Source organism: Macrobrachium nipponense, chromosome 36 (genome assembly GCF_015104395.2).
Source record: "Macrobrachium nipponense isolate FS-2020 chromosome 36, ASM1510439v2, whole genome shotgun sequence".
NCBI lineage: Eukaryota > Metazoa > Arthropoda > Malacostraca > Decapoda > Palaemonidae > Macrobrachium > Macrobrachium nipponense.
Genome location: NC_087220.1, coordinates 31,997,136 through 32,009,354, shown reverse-complemented (window position 1 = coordinate 32,009,354; position 12,219 = coordinate 31,997,136). Strand labels below are relative to the sequence as shown.

The 12,219-nt window shown below is 40.6% G+C and overlaps 1 protein-coding gene across 1 annotated transcript in view; it reads left to right on the top strand.

The window, feature by feature from the left end:
- Positions 1-257: 257 nt before the first annotated feature.
- The window catches only part of LOC135203552 (uncharacterized), a 490,768-nt gene continuing 478,806 nt past the window's right edge, over positions 258-12,219 (top strand). Inside the window, exon 1 of the mRNA XM_064233290.1 lies at positions 258-955. Within this exon, the coding sequence (XP_064089360.1) occupies positions 907-955 (49 nt within the window). The 5' untranslated portion in view covers positions 258-906. The remainder of the gene's footprint in view (positions 956-12,219) is intronic.

The following is a 12,219-nucleotide window of genomic DNA, read 5'->3' as shown; positions in this document are numbered from 1 at the left end:
AGAAGCGTCCTGACCTCTTTTCCGTTTTGCCACCAACATTCTTAGAACAAGTGGGAAAGTTAAATTCCAATAAACGCAACATGGCTGGGGAACAAATATGAAAAAACACGGTTGCAAACCCCATTTCGAAAACTGCAGAGAGAGAGAGAGAGAGAGAGAGAGAGAGAGAGAGAGAGAGCTCTCTCTCAGGACGATGTCGCCGACCTGGGCCTCCTGCTGCTGCTGATGGTGGTGGTTCCTAGACTAGAATTGCCCCTCTAGACCAGACAGGCAGCAGTACCGGGCCACACGTCGATGCGCGAGGACGTGCTCTGTGTGCGTGTACCGCTCGCTCTGTCCTATCTCCCGCTGGTTCGCTTTCCTTAATCTTCATTTTTTTTCTAGAAGATTCGTCGTAAAACTTTGACTGGGTTAGTTCGTTATAACTCCACGGCGGAGTTCAGAGTTGACGCTTCCGAAACTATTCGCAGTTTCATTTGTCAAAAGGTGCGAGAAAAAACTTCTCGAACTTTTTGAAACAAAATACTATAACACTGTCTGGTGACTAGTCCACGTTTCATTCAAGCGCCCTGCCGTTTTCATTTCAGACAACAAGATAAAAGAAAGCCCCCTCCATGTGTTTTAAGAAAGAATACAACGTTCATTGACCGCCACACTGATCTAAGAGTGCAGAAAGGAGGTATACACTATTCGACTCAGATCGGCCAGATCTCCCAAAGGCGGAAAAATTGACCGAAACCGTCAGTCAATTCTTCGTTTAAAAAGTCTACTCCCGGAGCAATTTCCTTCCGAATATACCTTCCTACGGGGAATATTTCGCTTTTCGTTGATCGGTGGTGTTCTTTTGAAGGGATCGAGAAGAAGAAGAAGAAGAGGATAAGAGTCCATCTCTCCGCCACTTCCAAGATGCTGGGCAAAGCTGTCGGCTTCGCATTGGTGCTCGTTCTGCTGGCAGGTAAGTAAGTCCATTTGGGGATTACAGGTAGAAGGCGTTTTTCCAGTTGTTCCGGCTTTCGATCGATAATATGGGCGTCGTGTTTGCACACAAACACATATATATTACCACTACACACATATTCCCTTAGAGGTGCTGACTTCAAATGGTTTTAGTCACCAGATTCTCAAAGAAGTTTTTCTGGGGATGCAGTTGCTAGGCTCATGGCCAGAGCTCTCCACCCTGGATGCTGGGACCACAATAACTGGATAACTACCAGGTACTACATAATTCACTACACAGGCCAGCTGAGCAATATATATATAGTGAAAATGTTCTGTTACAACAGAATTCCATCTAATAAAAGGAGCCCATAAAAACGCCAAAATATAGAAAGAGAAAATACCATATTTCAGAGACAACAGTCTTTGAAATATGGTATTTTCTCTATATTTTGGCGTTTTATGGGCTTCTTTTATTATTATTGTATATATATATATATATATATATATATATAAATATATATATATATATATAATATATACATATATATATATATATTCATATATCACAAGCCAACCTGCAACCTAGTTGGAGTAGCCAAAGAACTCCAATACGGAGGACAGACTAGGGAGGTAAACCGACAAGTGTAAAGAATAAGTGATTAAAGAGCTGCATCAAGGGGAAAACACACATATCTATTTATATATACCCTCAAAGAGAAGCGAATAGAGGAAACCCATAAACCAACTGAACTATGAAAGGGAACTTGTGTGAACCTCCCAATCAGACAACCAATGACACCCAGCTCAAAAACGTCGAAAGTTCCAATGTGGTAGCTACAGGATTTGGAAGGCCATTTCAGTATTTAGTAAAAGCTAGATGAAAGATTCTATAGAACTGCATTGTGTGACCTCTAAACCGAAGTACATGCAAGACCCTTGGGATTAAGTGCATGTCTAGTACTACGTGGTGGTTAGTATAGTCTGAGAAGCTGTGTTTCTGTGAGATGGACATCATTACAGGAAGTCCCGGGTTACGTCGTTCTGGACTTACAGCTCTTGCCTCGTGGCGTTGTTAAAGAAAAATTTTCAGCGCTGTAAGTAGATCTACGGTGCCTTTACTTGCTTAATGACACTGTAACCCGGACTTACGGTGCTGTAACAGCGCTGTTAGTGCTGTTTATTACCATTATAATTATGATGATTCGGGTTAAGGTGATTTTCGGCCCTGCCGAGAACGGAAGCCCCGCCGTAATCAGGGGACTGACTGTATTAAAGCAAGCACACTCAGCTCTGCCTGAAGGCAGTGCCCGAGATAAATATTACGATCTGGGATAAGAACTTCAAAAAGACCTCTAGCTTTTGTCAAACAATCTAACATGCGATTTAGTTGCTGATGAACAAACGGGAGAGAGAAGTATTCAAAACTTGACCAGACAAAAGTACAATTACATTAATTTCCTCAGGAGAGAGAGTTCTGAAAATATTGACCGACTATTATTGTGACACAAGAGGCGAGATAACCAGCCTATGTTTATCAGATAATATGGAAGGTTTTCTGTGATGGAAAAAGAATGTCGTATTTTTGTGACAAAGAAGGTGAGATAACCAGCCTATGTTGATTAAAGAATATGGAATTTTTTTTGTGACGGAGAAGACGAGTTAACCAACCTATGTTGGTAAAAGAATGTGGTATCTGTGACACAGAAGGTGAGATAACCAGCCTATGCTGATCATATTGTACCATGTAGCCAAGAATGACATTTAAAATTCTAAATGAGCTGCTTGCACTTGAAGAAACACTGTCAATGAAAAAAAAAACGAGGTAAATAAGTCTGTGTATTGTTGGGGGTCCAGTGTCCTAGATCTTCTAACAACCATTCTTTGAGTTCTTTAAGAATTTAACTGTAATTCATAAGATGTTTCAGTGAAAAAAAAAAACAGTAAAATATAATAGAACAGAATATAGTAGAATTTAGGCCAACTTCCAAGCGCTGGGACCTATGAGGTCATTCAGCACTGACAGGAAAATCGAGAGTTAAAGGTCTGAAAGGTGTAACAGGAGGAAAACCTCAAAGCAATTGTTAGCAGAGGATGGAAAGTCAGATGGAAGAAAGAGAATATGAACGGAGGTACAGTAATAGGAATGGAAGGGGTTGCAGCTAGCGGTCTTAAGAAGGGACGCTGCAAAGGGACCTTAGGAGATGCCTACAGTGCTCTGCATGAAGTGCACTGAAGGCACTACACCTCCCTAAGGGGCGGAAAATCATTAGGGATTGGAAAATGTCCTAGTGGGTTGAATTCCTAGTCAAATTACACTCTGAACAGAATCTTAAGACATTCTCCTCAGGCAACAACCAACTGAACTAAACTTTTCCAAAATTATTCAATGGCTTCTGAAAGTATTACCAGTTAGGCTCATCGGTAATACCTTTTAATGCCAAGGGGGTGGAGGTTTCTTTTTCGGATCATCTGTGACTGAAGTATCTTAAAAAGGAAACCTTTACTGACCGAAGTACTTACCACCAGTTTGTTAATAATTCCGACGACCAGACCTAAATGCTTGAAGGACGTACATCTGTTCAGTTTATTGTCATTGAATGGCGCATGAGGTGTCACCTACGTTGGCAGGAGCTTCCGGTATTTTTAAAACCACGATTTGGGACACGAGACGATCAATTATTTAAACACGTTTTCCCTCAGTATTATCATTATTGTTATTACTAGCAAACATACGTATACAGAAATTGTGTATGAGAAATTCGTAAAGTAACTAAGTCTACGGGCACAACCAGCCCCGTTTCGCGAGCAGAATCAGCTCCGTTTCAGGGAATCCTTCTCACCCCCAACCCCCTTCAGAGGGTGGGGGGGAGGTAAGATGAAACCCCATTATAAACCAAATTAGGGGTCCCCACTATAACCCTGACAAGTTTCATGCCCATCGGACCAGCCGTTTGGCCGTGATTGAATGACAGACGGACGGACAGACATAACGCCCATTAAAGTAAGATCATCATTATTTTCTTTTAAAGAGAATGGCAGAATTAAGCGAGTTGATTACGACCCCTGCTGGACCTGGACCTGAGATCCTATGCTGTTAACACCAGTATACAAGAATCCTGTTTAAAATAAAATAAAAATACCACCTTCAGATTTCTTATAATTTTAAGAAATTCCAAATATGAATGTTGGTCGGTTACTCAGGAACATTGCTGAGCCAGAGAAGGGGATTGTAAGAAAAATAAAAAATAAAGAATATATAAAATGAACTCGCTTAATTCTGCCATTCTCTTTAACAGTATTTGCCTAAGAGGGTCTTTAACCAAAATATATCATTATTATTATTATTATTATTATTATTATTATTATTATTATTATTATTATTATTATTCAGAAGATGAAACCTATTCATAAGGAACAAGCCCACCAAAGGGGCGACTGACTTGGAATTCTTGAAGCTTCCAAAGAATATTAAGGTGTTCATTAGGAAGAAGTAAGAGGCGGTAAAGGGAAATACAGATAGAAGAGATCCCAACCATTAAAAAACAAAAAGAATAAATTAATAAACAGATAAAACAGAGAGTCAATGCTTGATAGCAATTCAGCAAAACGAATGACAAAATCACTGCAATAATACATACATTAAGCTTTCACCGATTGTTTAATATTGTTTATTAGGCCCCGTCCACACGGTCGAGCTTTGGTCGACGAACTTTATCCGTTGCGACGTCAGAAGCGGAGAAACAGCGGGAAAAGTCAGAACTTTACCTCAGTTTCTCCGCTTCTGACGTCACATCGAACAAAGTTCGTCGAGCAAAGCTCGGCATTTCTTAGTTTTCTGTAAAAGAAAACTATTGTGCCGGCTTTGTCTGTCCGTCTGCATTTTTCTGTCCGCCCTCAGATCTTAAAAACGACTGAGGCTAGAGGGATACAAATTGGTATGTTGATCAGCCACCCTCCAGTCATCAAACATACCAAATTGCTGCCCTCTAGCCTCCTCTATGTAATGTTAAGGTTAGCCATAATCGTTCGTCTGACAACGGGCAGCGGCTCATACAGCATTTTACCGAGACCACCTAAAGATAGATCTATTTTTGGTAGCCTTGATTATATACGGTTTGAAAAGTTATTATTAATGAGAACTTGTGTAGACCTTTCGATTTCCCTGGTGGTTTCTCTCCATGTGGAACAGTGTGTAAGGGCGCGGCGGACGAAGGCCTCTACCACCGATCTTTTATACCTGTCTGGGCACTCGCTGGACCCATTAAGGCATAGACCCGGGTTTGTGGGTTTCTTGTAACCGTGGTGGTGTATCCCCGTAGGGTCTGCTGTACCCGAACGTCCAGGAAGGGTAGGGCACCGTCAACGCTGCGTTCACACGTGAAGTGGAGGACGGAGCATTCTTCGAAGGTTTGTTTCTTAAAGTTTCAAGGTCCTCTTCTCTCATTAATAATAACTTTTCAAACCGTATGGTCGAACGCCAAACGAGGGACTCCATAAATAAATGGCACCAAGAAAGAACGACCGTAACTAACGACCAAAGTGGAGCTATAAAATATTTTATAAAAATCATATGCACCACAAATATTTGGAAGATGAAAAGGCTATAAGGAAAATAATCAGTGAAAATGTCTCCCCACTACAGAAAGTGATAAAATTAGCCTCATAATTTATTCAAACACATGAAAACCACCAGCTGCTTCTTAGAAACAACCCGGGCGCCCCCAGAAAACGTCTTTGAAGAGAAGGAGTGTCATCTACGAATTTCACATTGCTCGGGGTGGATGGTGCCACCATTCTTATATCGGGATGACCACTACCAGACTCTCCAAGCGTCTCTCGTGTCATCTTCAAGAAGGGGCCATTTTCATTCACTATAGGGACACAACAGGAGACAGAAAGAGCTGAGCTTATAAAGAACATAGAAATTATTGACCATGCACCGGACCGAAAACGCCTACGTTATCTTGAAGCTTTACATATTATTAGAGCAAAAAAAACCGACTATCAACACGGTAAAAGAAACAGAGTTTCTCCCCACCCACATAAGAAGAAATGGCGCAAGAAACCAACCGACTACGTATACATCCACGAGAGAGAGAGGAGAGATCGAGGGGGGAGAGACAGAGAGAGAGAGAGAGAGAGAGATCGAGGGGGGAGAGACAGAGAGAGAGAGAGAGAGAGAAAGAGAAAGAGAGAGAGAGAGCAAACAGAGAGAGAAAGAGAAAGAGAAAGAGAGAGAGAGAGGCAGGCAGAGAGAGAAAGAGAGAGCGTTAGAAGGAGCGAACGAGAGAGAGAGAGAGAGAGAGAGAGGAACTTGCAGAAAGAGAAGAGAGAGAGCAAGAGAGAGAGAAAGAGCGGAAGAAGTAGAGAGAGAAAGCGGGAGAGAACGAGCGGAAGATATATCAATTGACAGCCTGCCGCCCAAGAGGTGGGTACCCCAAACAACACCCAACCGACGCTAATAAGCCCCGTCCAAACTACGCAGGTCAGAACGCCTCAGGGGGAGATTTTCGTTTCCATCCAACGACCAATTAAAATCCGTTCCCACCGACCCGCCCACCGATTGTACACGACTTGCATGCTATAAATACTTGTAAACTGTATCTTAATTCACTGTACTGTAAACTCTCATAGATGACTGCCTGTGCGCTGTCGACACGTTAGAGGAATAAACCTAAGACAAATGAAAATCTTTACATGTCCTTAGGAAACTTAATACACCAGCTACATGCTGACGAGAAAAAGATAATAAGAAGAATTGAGAAGATTCTATATAAATTAAATGCCGTTGAAACAGCTATTGTATTATTATTATTATTATTGGATTATTATTTTTTTTTTTTTTTATTTTTTTTTTTTTTTTTTTTTGGGTTTTTTATTTATTTTTTTTTTTTTTTACTCTATCACAGTCCTCCAATTCGACTGGGTGGTATTTATTAGTGAGGGGTTCCGGGTTGCATCCTGCCTCCTTAGGAGTCCATCACTTTCCTTACTATGTGTGCCGTTTCTAGGATCACACTCTTCTGCATGAGTCCTGGAGCTACTTCAGCCTCTAGTTTTTCTAGATTCCTTTTCAGGGATCTTGGGATCGTGCCTAGTGCTCCTATGATTATGGGTACGATTTCCACTGGCATATCCCATATCCTTCTTATTTCTATTTTCAGATCTTGATACTTATCCATTTTTTCCCTCTCTTTCTCTTCAACTCTGGTGTCCCATGGTATTGCGACATCAATGAGTGATACTTTCGTCTTGACTTTGTCAATCAACGTCACGTCTGGTCTGTTTGCACGCATCACCCTATCCGTTCTGATACCATAGTCCCAGAGGATCTTTGCCTGATCGTTTTCTATCACTCCCTCAGGTTGGTGCTCGTACCACTTATTACTGCAAGGTAGCTGATGTTTCTTGCACAGGCTCCAGTGGAGGGCTTTTGCCACTGAATCATGCCTCTTTTTGTACTGGTTCTGTGCAAGTGCCGAGCATTCACTTGCTATGTGGTTTATGGTTTCATTTTTCATATTGCACTTCCTACATTTGGGAGAGATGTTATTTCCGTCTATCGTTCTTTGAACGTATCTGGTTCTTAGGGCCTGATCTTGTGCCGCTGTTCTCATTCCTTCAGTTTCCTTCTTTAGCTCTCCCCTCTGTAGCCATTGCCAATTGTCATCGCTGGCTAGTTCTTTAGTCTGTCTCATGTATTGTCCGTGCATTGGTTTGTTGTGCCAGTCCTCTGTTCTGTCTGTCTTTCTCCTGTCTCTGTATATTTCTGGGTCTTCGTCTACTTTTATTAGTCCTTCTTCCCATGCACTCTTTAGCCACTCGTCTTCACTGGTTTTCAGATATTGCCCCAGTGCTCTGTTCTCAATGTTGACGCAGTCCTCTATACTTAGTAGTCCTCTCCCTCCTTCCTTTCGTGTTATGTATAGTCTGTCCGTATTTGCTCTTGGGTGTAGTGCTTTGTGTATTGTCATATGTTTCCTGGTTTTCTTTGATCTATGCTGCGGAGTTCTGCCTTCGTCCATTCCACTATTCCTTGCGTGTATCTGATTACTGGCACTGCCCATGTGTTTATGGCTTTTATCATATTTCCGGCGTTGAGTTTTGACTTGAGTATCGCCTTGAGTCTCTGCATATATTCTTTCCTGATCGTGTCCTTCATCTCTTGGTGTTTTATATCCCCTCCTTCCATTATTCCCAGGTATTTGTATCCTGTCTCATCTATGTGTTTGATGTTGTTCCCATCTGGGAGCTTTATCCCTTCAGTTCTCGTCACTTTGCCTTTTTGTATGTTGACTAAGGCGCATTTTTCTATTCCAAACTCCATCCTGATGTCCCCAGATACAATCCTTACAGTCTGGATTAGGGTATCTATTTCCTTGATGCTCTTACCATACAGCTTGATGTCGTCCATGAACATCAAATGGTTGATTCTGTTGCCTCTTTTCTTGAGTTGGTACCCGGCATCCATCTTCTGTAGTACTTTTGTCATGGGAATCATGGCTACTACGAAGAGTAGTGGGGACAGTGAGTCGCCCTGGAAGATCCCTCTCCTGATATTAACCTCTGCTAGTCTTATTCCAGAGCTTGTAAGTATTGTATTCCAGTTGCGCATTGTATTTTTGAGGAAGCTGATGGTGTTTTCCTTTGTCCCATATATTTTCAGGCATTCTATTAGCCATGTGTGTGATATCATGTCGAAGGCTTTCTTATAGTCTATCCATGCCATGCTTAGGTTGGTTTTCCTTCTCCTACTGTTCTTCATTACCATTTTGTCTATCAGGAGCTGGTCTTTTGTGCCCCTACACTTCCTTCTGCAGCCTTTCTGTTGGTGGGGGATGGTGTTTGTCTCCTCTAGGTAGTTATATAGCCTTTCACTGATGATACCTGTTAGTAACTTCCACATTATTGGTAGGCAGGTGATAGGCCTGTAGTTACTGGCTATATTTCCCTTACTCTTGTCTTTTTGTACTAAGGATGTTCTTCCTGTGGTCATCCATTTGGGTGCTTGGTGATTTGAGATACAATGCTGGAGTTGTTCTGCTATTCGTGGGTGTAGGGCCTTGAAGTTTTTGAGCCAGTATCCATGGACTTCATCGGGACCTGGGGCTTTCCAGTTTGGCATTTTCTTTAGTTGGTGTCTGACTGTGTCTGTCGTGATGTCTGTGAATCTTTGTTTTATTCTCCCTGTTTCTTCTTCCTTGACTTCCTGGAGCCATGTTGCATGTTTGTTGTGTGATACCGGATTGCTCCATATGTTTTCCCAGAGTCTCTTACTTGGTTCGGCTTCAGGAATTTCTGGTGGTTGTCTTCCCCTCTTAGTTGGCTGTATAGTCTTATTATTATTATTATTATTATTATTATTATTATTATTATTATTATTATTATTATTATTATTATTATTATTATTATTATTATTATTATTATTATTATTATTATCCAGAAGATGAAACCTATTCATATGGAACAAGCCCACCAAAGGGGCCACTGACTTGAAATTCTTGAAGCTTCCAAAGAATATTAAGATGTTCACTTGAAAGAATGTTTTTGGAAATAACAGGAAATACAGAAAGATAAGACCCAACTTATTAAAAATAATGCAAAATATATAGATACAGATAAAAACGCATTAAAATGCAAGGAGAATAGTATGAGGGTAGTAATGCATTGCAACTTCGCTTAAACTTCTGAAGAAGAAGTTCCAATTACATGACATCCTCAGTAAGGAGGAAGTTCCAAAGCCCAACGGTGTGAAGAGGAACCAAGGATCTATCTGGAACTTTGCTGGAGAAGTCGGACAGCGAGGCAAAACATTGACTACTGCATATCTGTGCTTCAGCTGTTCAGCGAATCCGGTCGCTCTCGGCAAGAAAAGATCAGGGATCACTTGCGAATGTGAGAGATCTCTGTTGAAATACAACTTATGAAAAAGTGGCGAACGTGAGACCATCCGTCGATGGTCCAAGTCGTAACTGCTACTATTAGGAGAACAGGAGTATCCCAGCAAAGGCTTTGTTTGTTTGTTTGTATGGTGTTTTTACGTTGCATGGAACCAGTGGTTATTCAGCAACGGGACCAACGGCTTTACGTGACTTCCGAACCACGTCGAGAGTGAACTTTTATCACCAGAAATACACATCTCTCACTCCTCAATGGAATGGCCGGGAATCGAACCCGCGACCACCGAGGTGAGAAGCAAACACCAAACCAACCACGCCACTGAGGCGCTTCCCAGCGAAGGATGTAAAAACGACTTAAAAATAGGTTGCATCGATCAACACAATTACGAACGATAACTAACTTTGAAAACAGTAATACAGACTAACTTACTGAAAACATTAGCATATACTGATAAATAATAAATAGAGGTTAATAGAAGTAATGGTAATCGTTTTAGGAAACAGAGATAAAGAATATGATAATAAAAAAATGAGTGTAAATAGTAAATAAAAAAAATATAACGAGATCTAATAAAAAAAATACAAAATATACCGAAAAATCCAATCAAAAATAAAAATCACGAATAAAATTACAGTAACAAAAACAAAGAATGATATAATAGAAAAATAGGATAATAGTAAATAATAAAAAACACAAAATATACCGAAAAATATAATCAAATCACGAAAAAAATTACCGTAACAAAAACAAAGAATAATATAAATAAGAAAATGAGTGTAATCGTAAGTAATAAAAACCACAAAATATATCGAAAAATCAAATAAAAAATAAAACCACGAAATAATTACAGTTACAAAAACGAAACAGAGAAATAAAAAAAAAAAGTAACATGAGAACAAGTACTTGTCTTCTCCAAATGAGGAACAAGAAGACGGTCACATGAATAAAAGAAGGGAATGCCAGAGAAACTCAGAAACGTATAAAGAAAGTGGAGAAATAAGAACAGAAGAAAACTACTAATTAATAAAATGACGAAAAATACCAAAAGGAATCAAAGCAAATCAGAAATTGAAAAAAAAAGAAAAAAAGTTAGTCACTGAAAATAAGGGAGACATGAAAAACATATTAGTCAAAACATCCATTGTGAGAAAATAAAAATAATTTCCCCCATATCTTAAAAAAGAGTATGGAAATGGATCCTCAGCCCCCCCCCCCCCCCCCCCGCCCCCATTTCTTTAGCCTCGCAAAAAATATAAAAAAAATCTTATTCAGAGGGATATTTTCTCCTTGGCTGAATTTGTAGTGAGAGAGAGAGAGAGAGAGAGAGAGAGAGAGAGAGAGAGAGAGAGAAACTGGGTTAGAGAGAGAGAGAGAGAGAGAGAGAGAGAGAGAGATGGCCTTAGAGAGAGAGAAACATGGTTAGAGTAATAGAGAGAGAGACATAATTAGAGTGAGAGAAGGAGAGAGAGATGATTAGAGTAAGGTAAGAGAGAGAGAGAGAGAGAGAGAGAGATGCCCCCGCAATCTGCCTCCTTCTTAGAAACGGGGGGTGGGGGGGGGGGGAATAATTATCAAAGACGGGCGATCAAAGGGAATTCTAATTATGGCCGACGTAATCATAATCATCATCGAGCCGCGGGAAGAAATGGCCGCCCGTTTTATGGACGCAGTAATCAAGAGATATCATACTACTACTACACTCGTTCAAATAGAAGTGTTTCAGGTCCCTAATAGAACCTTAATTACGGCCGGAAAGTGGAGTTGAAAGACGCTTGCATCTCCCTACATCTCCCTCGTGCCTTGTCAGAGGAAGGAGCAGGAGCAGGAATTCAGGACGACGTCAGTTGAGAAAGTGACATTGAAAATACCCTCAGCAAAGGAGTATATTACTATCTATGCACTATTCAACTCTGAAACAGGGAAAATGAAAATAAAACCAGTAAACAATGCGTCGAAGTTTCATGTACAGCGTTTAATGCTGTATGAAACTCTCAGACTTGGCCTGGTGGTGTCCTCGATCATGGGTAGCTTTAAGCTAAATGAAATAAAAACTGCTGTGGCCAGAGGGCTGCATTTTGGCATGTTTCATGATTGGAGGGTGGATGATCAATGTACCAATTTCGCAGCCCTCTAGCCTCATTCGTTTTGAAGATCTGAGGTCGGACAGACAAATAGCCATCTCAATCGACATCATAATTATCAACAGATAACGTCGTATCAATATTCGAGCTACCATTGCATTGCTTAATGATTGAATAAAGATTTAAACAAAAAAAAAATTTGACAGAACTGACATATATTCGAAATTTCGCGTGGAGAGGCACAAACGCCAAACACAAGAAATTCCACCAGACCAGCAATACTTTCGGCCATAAAATT